Below are 22,881 nucleotides of genomic sequence, written 5' to 3'. Positions count from 1 at the left end.
GTGGTCAGAATGATGGCTACCAAAGATGTCTGTGTAACTGCAAATATGTTACTTTAGAGGACAGAGGGAGTTTGCAGGTGTGATTAAGTGAAGGAATTAGACATGGAGGGAAAGCCCTAGGTTATACAGGTGAACTTAATCTAATCACATGGCTCTTAAAAGTGGCGGACCTTTCTCAGCTGTGGTCAGAGGGAGACGGGAGTGTGGAGGGAAGGTTAGAAAGAGACAACATTGTTAGCTTTGAAGAAAGGGGGTTGTAAGTCAAGGAACGTGGGTGGCCTTTAGAAGTTGGAAAAGGCAAGAATCTGATTCTTCCCTAGAACTGTGTTATATAATTGAGACAAAGTGGGCCACGATGTATTGGCCCCTGGGTTGTTTATTTCTTCACTGCGAGCTGGGACCTGTTGGCTCAAAAGCCTGATGACATCTCACATGTTACACATTGAATAACTTAAAAAATTTTTTTAATATTTATTTTTGAGAGAGAGAGAGAGACAGAGCATGAGCTGGGGAGGGGCAGAGAGAGACGGAGACACAGAATCTGAAGCAGACTTCAGGCTCTGAGCTGTCGGTACAGAGCCCGACGCGGGGCTCAAACCTGCCGTATGTGGGATCATGACCTGAGCCGAAGTTGGACGCTTAACTGACTGAGCCACCCAGGCAACCCTTTAAAGTGGCCCAAACAAGCAGATTTTTAGCCATCTAAAGCCTGCCTGCTTTGCATAACTCATGAAACCATGTTCAGCATCTGCTGACCAGTGATAACATAGAGCCTTGTGATTTTAAGACCCTCAGCTGCCGCTGCCTTTTGAAGCTCTCTGACAAGGACACTTCCGAGTGCTGCTGAATGACATCACCTATACTGATAAGCCATCTCTCCCTTGGGAGTCCCTTTGCCCTCTTCCCTTCTGGGTGACAGCTCCTTGCTATAAGCCACCAGACCATCTCATGCGGTAAGTGACTTTCCCCCGCCCCGATGCCACCCCGCCGAGCTCAGCCCATACACCTTGTCGTGTGGTACTTCCTTGCGCGGCCATGTCTTTTTCCTTGATCGCCTTCCAGATCGAAAAACCCCCCACAAGCCTCCAGAAGCAATGCAGCCTTGCCAATGCCTTCTGCTTTTGCCCAGTGAGGCCCATACTGGACTTGTGACCTCCGGAATTGTAGATCCTAAGTTTGTCTTGGATTAAGCCACTAAGTTTGTGGTGATAAGACAGCAACAACGAGAAGCATTTCTTAATGCAAATAATTCAAACCACAAAGACCTTTCCGTATTTATACTTGTTGAAGGAGAGCTTTGCTAAGGTTATAGTATGTATCCTAGATTTGGAAAAGTAATTCCAGCAAAATTACAAAAGGATTAACTACTGTGTATTCATAATCTATTCATCTAGGGAGGGGCTTTCAGGTAGGTGTGGACTAATTATACAGTTAAAAGCATGTTTAAATAGAAATGCCAAAGTAAATATTTTCCTGATCTTGTGCCTCGTTCCGATCTGATGCTTTTATGGGGAGTGCGATTTCTACAGCCCAATCTGATTACTGCATCTGTAAAACCTTTTGGTGGTTCCCACGTCCGGAGCAGCTGAAGTCTTCCTCTCTCACAGGCCCCATGTCCCCAGCATTCTGCTGGGTCCATCTCTTTATGATGACCTTCGCATAACTGTTCCCTCAGCCAGAACAACCTCTTTAGCCCCTTTTCGCCTGTCCAACTCCTACTCCTACGTCAGGACCAAACGAGTGGTCACTTCCCAGGTACTACGAAGTGGAGGACCTGCTGTATCCTTGGTCCTCACCGAATCTTGCACTTGAACCTTGCCTGTAGCACATAGCATTCTGTATTGAAACCATTTGTCTGCGAGTCTGTCCATCCTAGCCAACAAAACACAGACAAGGCAAAAGGGAGACTAGTTGGGGCACCTGGGTGGCTTGGTTGGCTAAGCATCTGACTCTTGATTTCAGCTCACGTCATGATCTCACAGTTGTGAGACTGAGCCCCCATTTGGGCTCCTCTCTGGGCATGGAGCCTGCTTGGGATTGTCTCTTTCCCTCTGCCCCTCCTCTTCACATATGCGTGCTCCCTCCCTCCTCCTCTCTCTCTCAAAAATCAAAACAAAACAAAAAAAAGGAGACTAGTCGATACAAGTTTTTCTTCTCATTTTAACATTGAATTCCCTTTTAAAATTTTGTGTAGCAAATCTCTCAAAAGGGTCTATCTGCAAAACTGGAGCTGCAGCTAAGTTTGATGATTCTAGAAATATAAAGTATAATTGATGTTTACAGACCTGAGGTAACTTTTATTGCAAAAAAAAAGTGGTAACTCCTGTATTGGTCACGTTTTCATTTATATATAAAGTGTCCTTTCGTTCTTACTCATCTCCTTTTTATGTTATATAGCCATTGCTATCCCCTCTTGGACCTTCACAGGAGCCGTATTTTTGTCTCCCCATTGCCTTGAGAGGAAGCCCAGCCTTCTTAGCATGGTGCAGAGTCTTTCCTTGCCTAGGACCTGCTCAGCTGTCCAGGCTCTTGTCTTGTTACTTATCTCTGAGGGAGCACAGGCGTTGGTTTGGTGTTTGTCTTAGCTGGCTTTTTCTAGAAGGCCCTGAGACAAGGATTTGAGTGCATGTAGTTTATTTGGGAGGTGATCTCAAGAGGCACCAGTAGGGAGTGGGAAAGTGAGGCAGGAAAAGAAACCATATCAATTTAAGGGGCATTGGTAATCAGGTTAGAGTGTGGGTGATGGGCTCAATCCCACTGGGAGCCAGTATAGAACATACCTCAGAGGGACAAGGAAGGTGGGATATTTATCTCCAGCCCCCAACTATTGTTGGCAGAGAGTTTTTCCTGGAGTAAGGTCTCAGTATTTCCAGCATGCCCTGCAGAAGTTGAGCATGCTTCTGGGGCCAAAGACCCGTCTTCTCCACGCCATGACAGAGTGAAGCTTATAGTAGGAAGCCATCATTGTATATAGAAAGCAGGAGTGCCATGGGAAAAATGGGTGGAGCATTGACAGTGTTTACCACAGAGCCACCCCCAGTGTGTTCCCATAGCAGTCCTCTGGCCTCTATCACAATACCTGTCATATGTACACGGAAGGTGTGTCTGCTTATCAGTCTAGCTCTCCCTGGGCTGTGAGCATCCCCAGGGCAGAATCTGCTGGACTCTGTGGATGGCTTGTAGTAGGCGTGTGACACGTTTACACCGAATGAGTAAATGAATGAATAAAATGAGATACTCTGAAGAGATGACGTTGAGAGTGAGGGAAAGAAAATGACAAAGAAAATCCAAGACAGAGAAACAGGACATAGTAGGAAGGAACGTAAAGAAAATGGAGATAACGGTAAATAGTCTGAGATGGAAAAAAAGAATTGGAGATACTAAAAAGATAGGCATTTCATTTGTAAGGCTTCTTCTGCACATCACTTTTTGCATCTTGCAAAGGAGAATTCCATATTGAAAGCCTTAAAATAAGTCTGTCATAATACCTAGCAAAATGGAACAAGGTTGGAAGAAAAACACCTCAAAAACATTTCAGGCCTCTGTGTCCCTGACAAGTACCAGCTCTCTAGCCTGGTGGTGTATGGGAATTGCAAACTACCGTGACATTTATTTATTCTTGCTGGCTTTCACAATTAAGTCCGAACTCCGAATCCACACAGGCCTGTTAAAGCTGCATCTAAACTCCTCAACCTAAGACAAAGAACGAACGTGCGTTCTAGCTCCCTGGGGAAGCAGTTACAACCTCTTCAACATCCTGCTTGCTAAGGAAGCAGTTGTTACCTTAATTAATGATCTACAAAATCCTCTTTAAACACCTTGTACAAACACGTGGCACAATATCGGGGCAAATGCTAAAGGACAAAAGAGCACATGTACTGCTTCCCTGTATTCTTGAAAGAAAAAGAAAAAAAGCTAAAAGCTAAGACCCTGGAGTTTCCTTCTCAAGGACAAGGAAAAGGGAGAGACCTGTAGGGATTTCCAGGCTAAAATGTCTTCATGAAATATTTCCTGTCAATCTTTTAATGGCTAGTTTTTCAACAGGGAATCACTGGGGTTAGTGTCTTTGACATGACTATGGACACACTAGTAACAAGGGTGTGAAGTGATCCCAGCATCTTCATTACTGAACGCCGTGTTAGAAATGTCCCAAGCTCTGACCGGCTAAGTCCAGCTTGGAGCTGGCTTCCAGGAGCCTCTGTTACCTAGGCCGGCAGGGGATCCTCACGCAAACCAGAGTTCGAGCGGGACTGATCTAGAGCAGATCAGCAGGTAGCCCATACTCCAGCGGCAGTCTGCGAACTACTCAGTCCCATCTGCAAACGGGCGAGTGTGTTGGTTACTGGTTAGTCTCAATCCCTGTGCCTATCACTGGTCCAAGTGGTGAAGATTCTTATATGCCTACTCACGGTTTTAGTAACTGAGCCAGTTTACGAGTTCCTCGTAGATTCTTTCTAGAATGGTTGAAATTGTTGGTCTCTTTAACACCTACCGCGCTCCCTAACACTCAACATCATTGTGTGTGCCTGTTGGTCCGGTAATCTCAAAAATAAGCTTTCATTGTGACTGTTCACACCACTGAGCATTCTCTAAATAGGTGTGATAAAGAACTTAATTTTTTCCTGCCCACATGCAAGCATCTTCATCGCCCAGAATTTGGATATTCAGGGTGTGAACCTAATATTTCCCAGATAAGGGCCCTGTCTCACTTCCTGTATGAAGCCGTGCGTAGCATCAGAGGCTGTGTGGATCCATGTGATTTATGTTTTAATGTAGCCAATCAGATGGTGTTTTCTTTCATACTCGTGGGGTATTTGAATAAATCAAAATGTCAATGGTAGGCTGCTGGATAGAATTTGCCTTTTTCTAATGTAAGGGAAAGCATTGGCCATCGCCCAGTGAGCCCTGCCTACATACGAACCATGGAGGAATAGACTCTGAGGTTAGCAGAACCGAAAGTACTCCCTTGACTGAGTGGGCAGATGTATGTAAACCATGTCTCCCTTGCAAATAAGAAACAAAAAATTAGGATATACTTCTCGATACGAAACAGTCTTAGGAATGTTCTAAACCAGGGTTTCTTCTACCATGGCACTATCAACATTCGGGGCTAGATAATTTTTCATTTTCTGGTGGGGGGGGGCTATCTTGTACACTGTAAGGATGTTTAACAGCATCCTGGCCTCTACTGCCCCTTGGGGGGCAAAATTGCTCAGGCTGAGAACCACTACTCAGCCTTTGGAGGGGAAGAGAAAAAGATGACAGACCTTGAGCAAGATTCTCAAAGGTGGATCCTATTCTACTTATAGGTCAGTGGACTCATTTGCTTAGATTTGTGTATTTGATTAGGTTTAGTGGTATAAACATCTGCATTTCAATAGTGACCTTTCAAACTCCCATTTACATTCTTACTGGGTTAGAAGGCTTTTTTTTTTTTAAGTTTATTTTGAGGTGGGGGGTTGCTCAGAAGAAACTCACTTACCAGGAGATCATTACCTGAGATCATGACCTGAGCCAAAATCAAGAGTTGGGTGCTTAATCAACTTAACCACCCAGGCACCCTGGTTAGAAGGTTCTTAATGGGTTCTCTACTTTTGGAAAAAGTGCCCTTGCACTTAGGAGGGAGTTTAGCTACAACCTGTATCAGTTTGAGATAAAATGGAAGAATTCAGCTTGCTCCTAATTCTTTCCACTTCTCTTGTTAGAAGAAGCACTCATTATTTCAATACTCTGATTATAAAAATAGCTGTACGGAGATCACATCTGCTGTGCAATCGAACTTTCCATTGTGGAAGAAAGACAAGAGGGATGAAAATGGGGGACGGAAAATGTAGGCAGCCTATTGTGGCTACTTGAAGATGCTGGATTTTGATCTGTAGAACATGTTCCCCAGTAAATTGAACAAAAACTTTATGACCCAGAGTCTGGTACGTCGTGGTGGAGAAAGTGGCTATCAAAATGATCACTAAACATAGAATTTACCACGTGCCAGCGTTTTTATTTTATGAGCTTTACTCGCGGGAACCCCCTTTATTCTCACCACAGTCCTATGAGGTGAACACTATTAACTCTATTTCACAGATGAGAAAACTGAGCCACAGAGAAGTTTTTGTGTTTAAGTAACCCGCCAAGGTCACAGGACTGGTAAATTACAGTGCCTCCATTTGAATGTTGGCAGCTGAGGCCATCTTAGGAGGTAAAATCTGCAACTCCAAAACTTGAATCTATCTCCTAGGATACCCACCTCGGACGAGGCTACTCTGTGACCATGACAAAATCAGACAAAACAAGACCACTTCCTAACTTGGTCTAAGCACAAACAAAAACAAAGCCCCTATGCTCCCCACAAAATACTAATCATCCCGCTCTTGGTTGAAGTGAGTGACTGCTGTGTCTTTACCAGTTTTATCCTCACATGAGTCTGCCCTTCTACAGGTAGAAGTTATTGATATCCCCACTGAATTATAGAATTTCCCCTGTTTTCTGACAGTATCCAACCTAGAGCAAATCCCTACTCCCTTAGACTTTCCTCCCAAATCGCCCCATTTACAGAGGACCCCTCACCCCCTGCTTCCCCTGGTGTGTGTGTTCCCTCACTGCAGAGTAAACCCACCTTGTTTAACTACAGCCTTCTTTCTTGTGGCCTTTGGCTGAAGAGTGTTGACACTACTTGTCAATGTTACAAAGCTAAAAGTGGTAGCTAATTTTCCAGATGATTAAATCATTATCAAAAAGATTAATATCATCTAGAAAATGGGCCAAATTCAATGAAGTGAAATTTATAACAATAAATCTGAAGTTGTTTGTTTACATTAGAAAAAAAGTCAAGGGCGCTTGGGTGGTTCAGTCAGTCGGTTAAGTGTCCGACTTCGGCTCAGGTCATGATCTTGCGGTTGGTGGGTTCGAGCCCCGTATCAGGCTGTGTGCTGACAGCTCAGAGCCTGGCGCCTGCTTGGATTCTGTGTCTCCTTCTCTCTCTGCTCCTCCCCTGCTTGCACTCTGTCTCTCTCTTTCTCAAAAGTAAATACACTTAAAAAAATTTTAAAAAAAGAAAAAGGCAAGCACTTAAGGGGAGATAACTTGATAGCTATTCATATTAACAATAGGGGGAAAAAAGACTTGGGAAATTAAGAAGCATTAGCATTAGGTCAAACTGAGCCAATAATAGAATAGACTACTTAAAAGCACTATTGTAATTTAATACTCTATTGAAAACTGCAGCTAAAGAGGGGACAGTACTGCTCCTTTGTGTTACGTGCTGGTCCTGCCCCGGGCTCTATTTCAGATTCTGTGACTCCTACTTCAAGGTGCTCACTAGCAAACCAGAAAAGGGTGATCAGTGTGCTGAGGGGCTTTAAGCCACATTACAGGAAGGACTAGGTCTGTTTAGCTCAGAAGATTTGAGAAGAGCTGCCAACTCACCATCCTTAAGTGTTTGAAGGGATGTCTCAAGGAAGAGAGGAAGGAGATTTTTACCCCTAATGAGGAAGAGTGTCACCGTGGCCATTTGAAGACCCCATGGGTTTTAGATAAGCCACTCCAAGGTGACCATTTGCTCTGGGTCCTTGTCTTCTGGCCTTCACCAGTGGGGGCCTCGTGTCCCATTGGAATGGGAAAATCTCAGGCCTTTGGAACAGTGGGAAGGAAATAGTGCAGGGTTTCTGGACCGACTGAGTGAAGGGACAAGGGCTTCAGCTACGTTGTTTCCCTCCTGGGGGCATTGCATTCAGATTCGAGGCCAAAGCCCGGATAAAAAATAGTTTATTGCCCTTGTAGGTTTATTTCCACTCAGTAAGTCAAGGAGAAGATGATTGGTTGAGAGCAAGATTCAGGTATTTCTAGGTAAGGTGTCATAAGTAATATCTCCCAATATCTTTCCAATCTTCTATAAAACATGGACAACAGTGGGTAGAAAGTGACACCTGTTATGAAAAGGAACAAATTGGGTACTATATGTACTTGGAATAGTGGGATGATATCAGCCCTATAGGATCAGGACATGATCTTTTGAGGAATTAGCAGTGTAGCTAAGAGTTAAAGTATAGATAAAGAGGAGGGAGAGAATCACAACAAAATGAGTACTGAATTTTTACTTTGCCAACTTACTGTCATCTGAGACCTTTTGATCAGGCCCTCACATTTCACCCTGTTGTCTAATCAGGTTGAAGCCCCGTATTTTCTTCCTGGGAGGTTGAAGTCTAAATAGTGTGTTAACATTCCTTTTAAAAGGCAGCTTATCATGGTGAGCACAGGGTGTAGTATAGAAGTGTTGAATCACTATATTGTACACCTGAAACTGATATAATTCTATGTTGGCTAACTGGAATTAAAATAAAAACTTTAAAAACAAAGGCCGCTTATTAGGTGGCCATGTTCTCAAGCATACTGATGTTCTCAAGCAGCCACCATTTCTGTTTGGTCTCTGAAAGTATAATAAAATAAATCAGGGCTCTGTGGGCAACTGGAAATAACTGAAATCAGGCCTGATGCCAAAAAGTCAGGTGTGGTGTGGCCAGATATGAAAAAGAAAGAGGGGTGGAAGGGAGAAAGTCAGGTGAGGCTTTAAAGTTCTTGTGGGGAAGTTGTTAGAAACATCACATGTCATGAAAACTTACTGGAGCTCAGGAGGTAACATAACGATAGGATTTTAGCCGGTAGACCTGGGGCGTCAGCTTCTAATAGACCCGGGTTGGCCCCAGCATAGGGATTTGCAAGTTGTGTCCCTTGACGATCTGGGCTCGATTGTTTCCAGGAAACTCTGCTTTGATAAAATTGACTGCTTTTCGAGATGGAGAAAAGATAATCTAAGCAAACACACCTAGTCACAAAGTACCTGGCTCCTCCTTGAAAGTGACCCCATTTTAAAACTGGATCATTTAGTAAACACCAGGTATTCTTCCCATGCGAGTAAATGTCATCTCACGGTTCTCTCAATACATACGTTCCTGGAATAAATCTTAATGCTAATGTCACTTTGGAAAGTGATTCACTCTTGTTTTTCTTATATGCTCTAAATAACCTGTATTATGTTGGAGAGGTAGGGTACCCACTGGGAAATTAAAGAGCTGACTTTTTTCATTGGGAATATTGAGCATTTAAAAATGGTGTTTTTGTTTTAACTCGGGCCACAACCTATTAGGGTCTGTGAAAATTGAGTAGTTCAGGACTACCTGGTCCAGAACTAGGGCAAGGTAAGGCCTCAGGTGCAAAATGTAAGGTGTGCCAGAACCTCACTTCTCCCAATCAATATTTTCATGCAGTATTAAAAAAAAATTCATTGTTAATGCAAAAAATCCAAGGTGAACAATACATCAACATTTTAAATAACAGGATCTGACCCTGTACTGACTGGTGTGCTCACCCCACTCGCCTTACCCTAACCACGTCTGCATTTCAAAAACAGGACAGGGGCGCCTGGGTGGCTCAGCCGGTTAAGCATCCAACTTTGGCTCTGGTCATGATCTCACGGTCTGTGAGTTTGAGCCCTGCGTCAGGCTCTGTGCTGACAGCTCGGAGCCTGCTTCAGGTTCCGTGTCTCCTTCTCTCTCTGCCCCTCCTACTCACGTTCTGTCTCTCTCAAAAATAAACATTAAAAAAATTTTTTTAAAGCAGAATAGACTATTAGAGTGCATTAGAGTTGTTTGTTTCAAGTATGTGTGTGTCTCAAAGATGCTGGATCATAATGTAAGATATAAAATGTGAATTCGGCAACAGCGGTTGAGGTCAGGGACTCTGGAGCCGGACTGCCTGTGTGTGTAGCTTTGGGCATTTTCCCGAAACTCCCTTTGCTTTAGTTTTCTCATCTGTAAGATGAAGATAAGAATACTGCCTTCATCTTTGACAGCATGACCATGTAATTTATCCAAACAAGGACAATTTGGATAGTGGAAGATAGCGCTAACAAACAATTCAGCCTGTAATGTGAAGTATTACAAAACAAAAATGCATTATCAAACAATAAAGTTATCCTGCAAAAAATGACCAAAGCGTTCAATTGTGAATATTCAGAAGCCCAACAGCAAGACTGCTCCGCGTCTTTTTTGTTTTTTGTCCATCAGACCGTGTGTTCCCACCAAGTGGTGGCCTACTAGTGTCACGGATTTTTTGTGCCATGTTACGGACCAAGTGGCCAGCAGGATGGCAGTGTCCCAGTACTGACAGAGGCCAAAAGAAAGAACCCTTTCTCTCCAGTCTCTTGTGTCCCAGGCACTTCATTTTGATAACAGCAAGCTCCCTTTGAGCTATCCTGGAAAGAAAGTGATATGACATTGCTTCTGGTAAGGGTCAAAAACAGAAGCCAGGAATAGTGATGGCTATTTTTAAGATTTTACTACATGTTAAAGTGAGAACTTGTCCACTGAACACGTATATCGCCCTCCCCCGCCCCCCCCCAGAAGATTACACCATGACAGAAACCGGCTGTATAAAGTGGAAGTCAACCAAACCCATTTCAATTTATTTTAATGCAACTATTAATAAATTGTTTAAAATGAATAATCCATAACAAATGCTAAGTTACTATCAGGAAACCAGGCAAAACCAGGACTTTGCACCGTAAGCTGGGCTGTATGAGCACACCAGGCCCCTAGCTGTTGTGGGGATTAAATCAATTACTATATGGAAAAGTGCCTAAAACAGTGCCTGGTATATAGTAAGCCCTCAATCAGTGGTAGCTCTTGTTACCACTTTTTTCTTACCATGGCTTAGATTTAAAAGACTTAAAGTGCTGCCTTAGAGAAAAAGATGCCATTTCCTAAGGGATACATAATTGGAAATGTCTCCTCTTTCCCCCTCCCCCGCCCCAAATTTAATTGTCAATGAAAATCAGAGCCTTGACTGCAAAGGTCCAAACATGATCTGTTTTGTCCCCCACCTCCCTCTAAAATCTTCAGTTTGTTCATTAAGCTTCATATTTTGAATGGCCATTTTGAGATGCATAGTCAAAGTCAACATCTCCAGGCAAAACACATAAACTTGGATTTCTCAATTTTTTTAAGACAAAGCAGTGAAAACCAATGCCAGCTGGCATCTCTAAGGAGTCTTCCCTTAATGCCCACCACTATCAGCCATTTCAGATGTCCTTCTTGCTCCTTTTTGCAGTGCCCATACTATCTTGCTGTCTTCCTTTCTCTTTTTTAATTTTTGTTTATTTTTCAGAGAGAGAGAGAGAGAGAGAGAGAGAGAGAGAGAGAAACTGCTAGAGCAGGGGAGGGGCAGAGAGATAGAGGGAGACACAGGATCTGAAACAGGCTCCAGGCTGTGAGCTGTCAGCCCAGAGCCAGACGCGGGGCTCGAACCCAGGAACCGGGAGATCATGACCTGAGCTGAAGTCAGACGCTCAACCGACTGAGCCACTCAGGTGCCCCTATTTTTGACTTTTTGAGGAAACTCCATACTGTTTTCCACAGTGGCTGCACCAGTTTGCAGTCCCACCAACAGCGCACAAGTGTTCCTTTTTTTCAACAGCCTTGAAACACCTATTGTTTCTTACATTGTTGAATACCTATTCTTCTCAAATATTCCAAAAACTAGAAAAGAAAGCAAAACTTCCAAATTCACTCTATGAGGCCAGCATTACCTTGTTACCAAAAGCAGATAGACACCACTAAAAAAGAGAACTACAGGCCAATATCCCTGATGAACATGGATGTAAAACTTCTCAACAAAATACTAGCAAACGGAATCCATTAAAAAAAAAAAAATCATTCACCACAGTCAAATGAGAATTAATTTGGGGATGCAAGTGTGGTTCAATATTTGCAAGTAAATCAGCATGATACATCAATAAGAGAAAAGATAAGACCCATATGATCATTTCAACAGACGCAGAAAAAGCATTTGACAAAGTACAACTTGCATTTCATGATAAAAAAGACCCTCAACAAAGTAGTTTTAGAGGGAACATGCTACAACATAATAAATGCCATCTCTGAAAACCCCCAGCAAACATCATCCTCAATGAGGAAGAACTGAGAGCTTTCCCCCTAAGTTCAGGAGCAAGACAAGGATGTCCACTCTTACCACTTTTATTTAGCACACTACTGGAAGTCCTAGCCACAACACTCAGACAATAAAAAGAAATAAAAGGCATCCCAATGGGTAAGGAAGAAGTAAAACTTACACTATTTGCAGATGACAGGATACTATATATAGAAACCCCAAAAGACTCCATCAAAAAAATTGTTAGAAGTGTTAAATGAATTCAGTAAAGTTGCAGGATACATAATCCATGTACCGAAATCTGTTGCATTCCTATACACCAATAATGGAGCGGCAGGAAGAGAAATAAAGCCAATGATCCCATTTACAGCTACACCCAAAATAATAAGATACCGAGTAATATACCTCACCAAAGAGGTAGAAGGTCTGTACTCTGAAAACTGTGAAACACTGATGAAAGAAATTAAAGATGACGCAAAGAAATGGGAAGACCTTCTATGCTCATGGATTGGAAGATTTCCCTAATAGCCTCCTAACTGATCTGCAGCTGCTACTCTTTTTTTTTTTTTTCAAAAAAAATTTTTTTTTCAACATTTATTTATTTTTGGGACAGAGAGAGACAAAGCATGAACGGGGGAAGGGCAGAGAGAGAGGGAGACACAGAATCGGAAACAGGCTCCAGGCTCTGAGCCATCAGCCCAGAGCGTGACGCGGGGCTCGAACTCCCGGACAGCGAGATCGTGACCTGGCTGAAGTCGGACGCTTAACCGACTGTGCCACCCAGGCGCCCCTGCAGCTGCTACTCTTGACCCCATGGACTATCCACTTGATAGGCGGACATTTGCTATGTTGAAACTAATTCCCGCATTGCAGTCAGTTCAAATAAAATCCATTCCTTAATGACTGGCCTGCAAAGTCCTATATGAATCTGAAATCACCCAGTCCTCCAACTACATTTTCTACTACTTCATTGTTCTTATTTTCTCCTACCTGCTCTTGTACTGCCCAGGTTTCTGCAGACTTCTCGTAATATGACTCACTTGGGCCTCTTGTAAAAAGTACTAATTTGTAGTGACCTCCCCTTGCAGACTGTGATTCATAGGTTTGGGAATCTGTGCAAGAACTTGTACTTTTAACAAGTGTTCCACGTGATTCTGATGATGAGGGAAGCTACAGATACAGCCTAAGAATCTTCCACATGGCGTTCCAAGGCGGTCCTACCAGTTATTCAGAATTGGGAAGCATGATGAAACCCATTTTCCATCTCTGCTCTAGGAGACTATGCGGTCAGTGGCCATCTACTATGCTAAGCCAGGGAATTCTGGGAATACAGTTTATGGGCTGAATCCTCACATTCCAGTAATTTCCTGGGTGGCGCAAGTGCCACTTTGTGCTAGACTCCTGTAGGTGAAGTTGAAGAAATGGTTATCATCCACGCGGAGATGAAGAGGAGAAAATTGAGAAAGGCTTGGTGTTCAACAACATAGAGCAAGAGCATATGTGGGTGTGTTTCTCTGGGCTGTGGTAGGACAAACTATTCCTAAGAGGTAAAGAAGAGAAATGGGGCAACCAGCCAGATACCAGTCCAAAGTATGTGGAGGAAAGGTTTTGGTAGATGAGGTCAGGATTCTCTGAGCTCGTACACATACAAACTCCTCAACGTGACCAACATCTAAGTTACAACAAATGTTTAGCTTTGAATCTGGGTATTTGGAAGCCTTAAGATTGACACTGAAACGTTTTTTGGTTTAATAGCAGGTTTAATTTCTCAAATTTGAGGGGAACAGGTTTTGAAAACTCTCTCTCATATCCTGTATGTAAAATTTTAACTCCAGTTAAAATTCAGTTCTCTAGCGATTATATGGGCACTAGCATTCTCCATAGCAAGGGGCATGTTTCTCTCCCAGAATGTGACACACAAAATAAGCACGAGCCTTCTGGTGTCCTGTATGAAATTAGATTATAAACCAGAGTGACGCTTCTCCAACGTTTCCACACACTGAAATGACCTGGGGGGAGTTTCAGAAATCCTGACTCCTGTGCCCCATCCCAAGACTGGGATTTAATTGGTATGGGGTGTGACCACGGTTTGGGATTTTTGAAAGACCCCCTCCCCTCCAGGCTATTCTCATGTCCCTCTACTACACCTCTACTGTACCAGCAACTTTGGGAACCACTAGAGCTAATGATTTTGAGCCATATATTTGAAACCGCAAACCTCTGGATAAAGTGTAAAATTTGGGTTCATGCGTTAAAGTTTAAGTCGAGACAACGAGGTCAGTTTGATTGGATTTATCAAGATGTGCCCAACGTGGGTCGGGGCCTTATTTACATGAAACCAGAGCAATTGAAGAAAAAGTCAAGGCAGCTATGTCCCCAAAGTCACATACACACAAATTATTAATATTTAAAACAACAGGATTTTAAAGCAATTTTGTCAAATTGAGCATCTCCAATTAGAGTTGCCAGATCAAACACAGGGCCCCCAGTGAAATCTTAAATGCAGATAAACAGTTTATTAATACAAGTATCTCTGATGTAGTATTTGGGGCATATATACACCAAATGCTATTTGTTTATCTAAAATTCAGGTTTAACTGCATGTCCTGTGTTTTTATTTGCTAAATGTGACAACCCTGCCCTCATTTTAAAGGACTCACTAGAGCAATAATTCAGTAGAGTAGGGCAAATCAGGACAAAAATTAACCTTAGCTTCTTGCTCATTATGTATTCTATTTTCTGAATGACACTGCCTGGCTAACTACCTCAAGCTCTACCTGACTTTGTCTGCGCCAAGGGTCAACTGTACCTTATTCTGCCTCTTCTGTCTTCTCCGGAGCCGCAGGAACTCCTTGTGTTGCCTGGAGACAAAGTTCACTGCTGCATATTCCAATAAGGCAGCAAACACAAACAGAAGGCACACCGCCATCCAGATGTCAATCGCTTTGACATAGGAGACCTGAAAGAGAGAGAGGAGGGGGGCCACCGTGAAAACTTGTGGGGTAATCAAGTTCCTAATGTTGTGAGAGGCAGAATACCTCATTTTTCTTCATCAAGGATTTTCTGTCCTTTCCTTAACAGAGTGCTTAAGGGGCGCCTGAGTGGCTCAAGTCCGACTTCAGCTCAGGTCATGATCTCACGGTTCGTGGGTTCAAGCCCCACGTCAGACTGTGCTGACAGCTCAGAGCCTGGAGCCTGCTTTGGATTCTATGTTTCCCTCTCTCTCTGCCCTTCCCCTACTTGCTTACTGTCTCTCTGTCTCTGTCTGTCTCTCTCTCTCTCAAAAATAAACATTAAAAAAAATTGTTTTAAAGAGAGTGCTTAAGCATTTTCCGTTCCACTTTGCAGATTCTGGGCCAAGCAGTGAAAGTGACATGCCCCTGGCCCCAGGCCCTTGTTCCTTCGCTCTCAGTATAGCCCATCTGCTTCGGTCACCTCATCCCTGAGACCAGCTCTGAAGAGCACCACAAGAATTTGCTTAATGAAAAAAAAAGAAAAAACAAACTTTTGAAATTGCTTATTTCCTTCTATTTTTTTCTTAATATTTAAAAACTAGTATAATTAAGGTAATTCCAAAACCTTGATGAGAAATAGGCTATGTATGGCTTTGGGCCCTTCAAAAACCAGTTTGTAATTTCCATCCCTCGATTGATCCTGACATGAAAGCACATTTCTAAATAGTTTAAAACTGTCACAATTCAAGAATATTCAACCCAAATAAAACATCAGGGCTCTAGTCTTAGGACAATATCTGGTTAAAAAGGAAACTTTAAAACACTTCATTGGTTGGTCGGGTGTTTAGTATATCTTAAAATTTGAGAAAGCAGATTCTGAAAGCAAATAGTTTTTACTTGGAATGGAAAGTGCCCTTTATCTCACTTCCAATTATTTTTAAAAAATAACTAGATGGTGTAACCTATTAGACCCCAGACTACAAAGTCTTATCAAACTGCTGGCTGAATGTGTACCATTGAATGTGTAGCTTTAGTTTTTAAATAGCGTTTCCAATTTTTTTAATACGGACACTGAGTATTTACCAGCCTATATTGTAAGCGTTTTACCTGTATTAATTTTGTAGCCACTAAAACAACTATATTACCCCCGTTTCCTTTTTCTTTATGTTTACTTTTGAGAGAGTCACAGTGTGAGCTGGGGAAAGACAGAGAGAGAGGGAGACACAGAATCCAAAGCAGGCTCCATCCAGGCTCTGAGCTGTCAGCACAGAGCCCGACACGGGGCTTGAACTCACAAGCAGTGAGTGAGATCATGACTTGAGCCGAAGTCGGACCTTAACCAACTGAGCCACCCAGGCACCCCTTACCCCCATTTTCTGATGAGGAAACTGGAATACAGAGAGGTTAAATTATTACCCAGGGTCGCAAAGCGAATTAAAGGAAAGAACTAAGATTGGAATTGGAGGTACGCCTGGGTGGTTCAGTCAGTTAAGTGTCTGACTCTTGGTTTCCGCTCCGGTCATGATCTCATGGTTTCATGAGTTTGAGCCCTGCATCAGGCTCTGCACTGGCAGTATGGAGCCTGTGTGGGATTCTCTCTCTCTCCCTCTCTCTGCCCCTCCCCCACTCCTGCAGTCTCTGTTTCTCTCAAAAGAAATAAACTTTAAAAAAAGAAAAAAGATTGGAATTGAATCCCAGTATGACTAGTGGATTTCCTTTCCACACACACACAAACACACTACTAGGATTATGCCAGTGCAGTTTGTATCTTACATTTCTCTTTGTCCTTTTTAGTGAGCATTTCTTACATCATTTAACTTTCTTCTTTTTTTTTTTACTTTTATTTTTTATTTTTAAAAATTTACATCCAAATTAGTTAGCATATAGTGAAACAATGATTTCAGGAGTAGATTCCTTAATGCCCCTTACCCATTTAGCCCATCCCCCCTCCCACACCCTCTCCAGTAACCCTCAGTTTGTTCTCCATATTTATGAGTCTCTTCTGTTTTGTCCTCCTCCCTGTTTTTATATTATTTTTGTTTCCCTTACCTTAGGTTCATCTGTTTTGTCTCTTAAAGTCCTCATATGAGTGAAGTCCTAGGATTTTTGTCTTTCTCTGACTGACTAATTTCACTTAGCATAATACCCTCCAGTTCCATCCATGTAGTTGTAAATGGCCAGATCTCATTCTTTTTGATTGCCGAAGAATACTCCATTCTGTATATATATATATATATATATATATATATATATATATATATATATACCACATCTCTTTATCCATTCATCCATCAATGGACATTTGGGCTCTTTCCATACTTTGGCTATTGTTGATAGTTCATTTAACTTTCTTCTAAAGTGTGCTTGCATAATAGTTCATACCATGATTAATCATTCTGTATTATAGGACATATAGGTGATTTATAGTTCTATTTTTTTGCTATGGTAAATTTTTTTTTTAAATGTAAAGTCATTTTGACATTACGTTTTTGTTACAGATACAAGATCGTTATTGGGTTTATTGGCCACGAAAGGAGATGATACATGTGGAAGCAGACTTTATTTTACTTATTTTTTTTTTCAACGTTTATTTATTTTTGGGACAGAGAGAGACAGAGCATGAACGGGGGAGGGGCAGAGAGAGAGGGAGACACAGAATCGGAAACAGGCTCCAGGCTCTGAGCCATCAGCCCAGGGCCTGATGCGGGGCTCGAACTCACGGACTGCGAGATCGTGACCTGGCTGAAGTCGGACGCTTAACCGACTGCGCCACCCAGGCGCCCCGCTATGGTAAATTTTGAGGCTATGAACATTCTTCTCCCAAAATATTTGGCTGTATCTCTGATTCTTTATCAGATCAATTTTTAAAGTGGGATTATGGAAGTAAATGATATGAAAATAGACTTCTAACTTAAAGTTAGTAGCAACACAGCCGATGTAAAAACAGAGGCTTTATAACTTTGTCAAATTGTTTAACCTCTTTCTGCCTCCTGTCCTCATCGGTATAATAGGGACAATAGTAGTTATCTCAGAGTTATGTGGATAAAATCACTTAATATATGCAAAGTGCTTAGAATAGTATCTGGCACAGAAGAAGTGCTATATAAATGTTTACAATTATTTGTCTACATAAAGGTGTGACTTTGTTAACGGAGCAATTTTGGAAGAGACAGAAAAATCAAGGAAAATAAAAATCACCCACAATTCTAATATATTCCAATTATTATTATAATTTTTTTGAAAGGGCGTACATGTGCATGCTAGTGGGAGAGGGGCAGAGGGAGCAGGAGAAAGAGAATCCCAAGCAGGCTACACCCCAGTCTGACACTGGGCTCAGTCTCACAACTGTGAGATCATGACCTGAGCCAAAATCAAGAGTCTGACGCTTACTGACTGAGCCACCCAGGCGCCCCTCCAATGATTATTTTAAGGTTACCGCCTGCTTTACACTATTTGTCTCCGTCAACCTGAACTACTGGTCAATCCCACATACAGTGTGACAAAATGGTCCAGCGCTTTGTCATCTCTAGGATTTGAATCTATAACCCTTCCCACCTAGGATGCCTATTCCCATTCTTTCTGATTTACAGACTCCTCAGAATCCTTCAGGACTTGACTCAGATGCCGGCTTACCTGGGAAGCCTCCCCAACATTCCTACTTTCTCCTATCTGGATTAGGAGCCACTTTTCTTTGCTCTCTCATCATCCACTTTTCTTTGCTCTCTCATCATCCTCTGTTGAGCCTGTCTGTTCCTTCTCACTCCATGAACTTCCGACCCCACCACTGGACCATAAACTTTTTTTTGGACAGGCTCTGTGTATTATTAATCTTTGTATCACCAGCACAGGACCTGGCAAATAATGAGTAAGCATTACATACGTGGGATGGATGGAGAAATCAATGATTGAATGACAAAAGGAATGAAGAAATTATCTGGCCATCTTTCCATCTTTGTATTAAATTTCAGCAGTTTTGTGCTGTATAACATTACCCATAGTTGCATGTATTGGATATTTCTAGGAGTGGACCGTTAGTGCATTTTAATTCTCTCAGCACACTTAGCATGCCTGGAATGTTTCTACCCTTAATAAGCAATCATTTGTCTTGTATTTTCTCTTCTGGAGCAATCCTGTTCCCTTGTAATAATAGAACATTACCAATCACAGCATTCCCCAGTTATATATTATTCAGAAGGCCCGTAAATGTTTTAAGACCCAATAATGAGAGGAATTTGTCAGTGCCTGAGATATGTCCGTACCAAGAGCTAAGTCCAATAGAGCTGACCATCATTCCTCCCCTTCCTGGTGTTTATAGCATTTAGTAATTTGTAAACCTTTTTCCTGTCTCGTTCCGGCCACCAGCAGGCCAAGCACGTATTTGGCTTCTTTTATAGCTGCTCATAAATGAGTCCTTTCAGTCTCTTAATCATTTTGGTTAGCCTCTGAGTCTCCTCCAAATCATGAACATCTTTCCAACATTGAAGTGCCGGCATTAAATAAATGCATTATTCACACGGATTTAGAAGGTGTTGTGAGACATCTATTACATATGATGTGATGTCCCTCGGTGCTGACCTCTGAGGATTGAAATGCCTTTTTGTTGCTTTTACCCAGCTCTGATGTCAGATTCTCTCTCTTTGACTGCTCATCCCTAGATGTTGTTAGCTCACATCTTCCCCTGTCACATTCTTTTTATGATTCTTGGGCTTACATGATTGCTTCCTGAGCTACTTTAGTACAATCTTGCAAAAAATAGTTTTCAAAGGTAATTAAGTTCTCAAAATGCTATTATGACTCACTGAGTTGGTATCTTTCCAAGCATATTTAATTCAGAAAAATAAATATTGAGGGCCTACTACGTGGAAGGCTCTGTTATAGGTGCTGGTGGGAGGTGGGGAAGAAGATCCAAGGATAATTAAGGTGTATATTGATACTTCCCAAATTACACTTTAGAGGACCCTGTTCACACTGCGCCAGGAAGCATCATTCCCATATGTCAGGGAACAGCAAATTATGGCCTATGGATCAAATCTGGCCCACCACATGCCAAGTTCTTATGAATTCCATTTCCTTTTCTTGGGACACCAGTAAGATAAGATTTGCCAGTCCAGTAGGATCCCCAGTGGAAAGTGGGCAGTAGTGATATATGCCACTTTGGGGCCTCTAGGAGACCCAGGGCCACCCATTCTACAGTGGAGCATAGTTTGAGAAACAAACTTTCATTGTATTGCGCCACAGAGATTTAAGTGTTTTGTTTTTCCAACACTCCCAAATCCAGCTTTCAGTCCTGACCTCTCACCTCTCGTTCCTGTGTTAATTCTAAAATGCCTGCAGTTAGTGTTTGCAAAATCAAACTCATTAAATGCCCCTCCTTCCCTTTCATCTCATTTGAATCTTTCTTCCCACTAGCTTACAGAGTTTCACCATTGGTTCTTTCCTTGCCTTAGTCTCTAGTATTCAATCTGTTGTAAAAGGTCACCATTTCTTTCTGCAAAGCACCCTTGGGTTTACCCTTTTCTCTCTGTTTTAAAGATGTCAGTACAACCCTGGCCATCAACACTTAAACCTGGTTATTATAACTTGCTGACAGAGCCCCCCTCCCTGTATTCAGTTCTTCCCCATGGCACTTTATCCTTTTGCTTCTGCAAGATTAAATTTAAAACGCCAATTTCATTTTGCAACACATCTGCTTAAGAACTGCCGAGGCTGCCTATTACAGGCTCTAGTATCCAAGATCTCGCACAGCATGTGTCCACCTTAGTTAATCAATCTTATTCCACTCTTTCCTAACGTGAACCTTGTACTTTGTTTAAGCAATTCTGCTTACACCTGAGGGAGCCAAGTCCATTCCTACTGAGAATCCCAGTGGTTCATAAATGGGTGTGATTTTGCACCCCAGGGGGGCATGTGGCAATGTCTGGAGATATTTTGGGTTGTCACAACCAGGGGGAGGTGCTACTGGTGTCTCGAAGGTTGAGGTCAGAAATGCTGCTAGATGTCCTAGAATGTACAGGGTAACCCCCACAATGAAGAATTATCCAACACAAAATGTCAATAACTCTGAGGTTGATAAACTCTGTGATGGAGAAAGCAAAAACTCCCAAAACCCAGGTATTTATATCTAGTCCATTGGTTCTCAACTGGGGGTGATGTTGTTCTGAGAAGACATTTGGCAATGTCCAAAGATGTTTTTGGTTCTCCCCACTGGAGAGTGCGGTTTTGCCACTGGCTTCTAGTGGACAGAGGCCCAGAAAACTGCTGTAAATGCCCAGCAATGCATAGGACCATATCCATGGGGCACCTGGGTGGCTCAGTCGGTTAAGCATCTGACTCTTGATTTCTGCTCAGGTCATGATCTCGCCGCGTGAGTTTGAGCCCCGTATCGGGCTTTGCACTGATAGTTGAGAGCCTCCTTGGGATTCTGTGTCTCTCTCTGTCTCTCTCTCTTTCTCTCTCTTTCTGCCCCTCCCCCCTGCTCACACACCGTCCCTCTAAAAAGTAAATAAACTTAAACCAAAGGCCATCCCCATAACCAAGAATTATGCAGCCCCCAATGTTAATAGTGTTAAGGTTGAGAACACCTAGTCTATATATTTCTCCCAGCATAGAAATTCTTCCTGCTATTCCTCTACTTGTTTATTTCCAGATAATTCCTCAAGGAGTAGCTCAAATTCCATTTCCAGGGTGATTCTTTTTCTGCCTATTGTAGTCAACAGTGTTTTTGCCCATCTTTAGAATTTTTGTTATACACTTAAGGTTAATAAGATCATACGGTTTAGTCTTTGCTTCATGTATGCACGTTTTATCTACCCAACTAAAGTATATGATACTGGAGGATAAAGACCCAGTAATGTCTTTTGTATCTACGCCACCCAGGACAAGCCTTTGAGCATATAGTAAGTGCCCCATACTTTCTGTTGATGGATGAGTTATCCAAGCTGTATATAAATTCAAATTCCTTTCACAATCCATGCTTTATATGAAGGATTAGCTACCAGAATAAAACAAGGACAACACAAACTGAAAAAAAATTAGCTTTGGTCTTTATAGGTGATGATACCCAGATTACTCTTTATTTGCACTAAGGGAAAGAAGAATATGTATTATTCTCATGACTTCACAATTTATGTAGTTGGCAAATCTATCTGGTGAAAAGATAGAGCCAGTCAAGTAGGTTAGGTTTTCATGGCACTAAGTAAACGTTTATCTGACATTTGAACACATCAGTTAGATGGTGGAGTTTACCTCATGGCTCACTTGTTTTGACATTGTATTGACCTTTCTTTGATGTATTTTGCCTCAATGTTCTTTTCAACACTGTCTTGGAATTTTTTGAGTTAATTTTTTTATTATATCCTCAGATCAGTTTCAAAATGCAAAATCAAGCCATGAACTCATTTACTTTAGTCCCATAATTTGTTTTGTTCATTTTCAAAAACATCACCATATTCCCTGTCATGAGGCTGGTTGTTTAGGAGTGGGGCCATTTTCTACCCAGGGTTTAGCCTCAGCACAGAGGAGTGAATCATCATTGTATGAGGATTGCCTTACTGTCCTTACAGCTTGGATGCCCTCTCCATCCTCTGTGGGCAAGTCACGCTCATCTGACAATTTGTCAACAAAAACATATCCACATTCTCAGCTTCTGGGCTGACCTCAGAAAGCTGTGACATTTCTCCGGCAGACAACCAAGGAGGGCTAGTTATGAACACATATGGAGGAAAGAAGCTCTCTACAGGAGAGAAAAGATGACTACGATCAGCCAAGTAGTATTTCTTTAAAAGAAAAGAGACAAAATGGACTCCTAGAGCAATCTGAAAATACTAAGATATTTTTCTTTCTTTAAGTTGAATGGTCTCCCACAGCCACCTGCTTGAGTCAATGTTTATTCGCAAACTATACATACAAACTTGCTAAACCAGAAAAGAAGCTTTTCTGCTCTGTACAGTACAGTTTCTTCTTATCTAATTTAGAAAGCAGATTTTTA

The 22,881-nt window shown here is 42.1% G+C and overlaps 1 protein-coding gene across 2 annotated transcripts in view; it reads right to left on the bottom strand.

Moving 5' to 3' along the window:
• Positions 1-22,881, bottom strand: part of GLRA2 (glycine receptor alpha 2) — a 174,572-nt gene that overhangs the window by 22,739 nt on the left and 128,952 nt on the right. For both annotated transcript variants that reach the window (XM_043569940.1, XM_043569939.1), the window contains exon 8: positions 14,750-14,899. In XM_043569940.1, the coding sequence (XP_043425875.1) occupies positions 14,750-14,899 (150 nt within the window). The remainder of the gene's footprint in view (positions 1-14,749; positions 14,900-22,881) is intronic.

This window comes from Prionailurus bengalensis, chromosome X (assembly GCF_016509475.1).
Source record: "Prionailurus bengalensis isolate Pbe53 chromosome X, Fcat_Pben_1.1_paternal_pri, whole genome shotgun sequence".
In the NCBI taxonomy this organism is placed as follows: Eukaryota; Metazoa; Chordata; class Mammalia; order Carnivora; family Felidae; genus Prionailurus; species Prionailurus bengalensis.
Note: the sequence above shows the minus strand (reverse complement) of the source record. Positions and strands in the feature narration are given on the sequence as shown.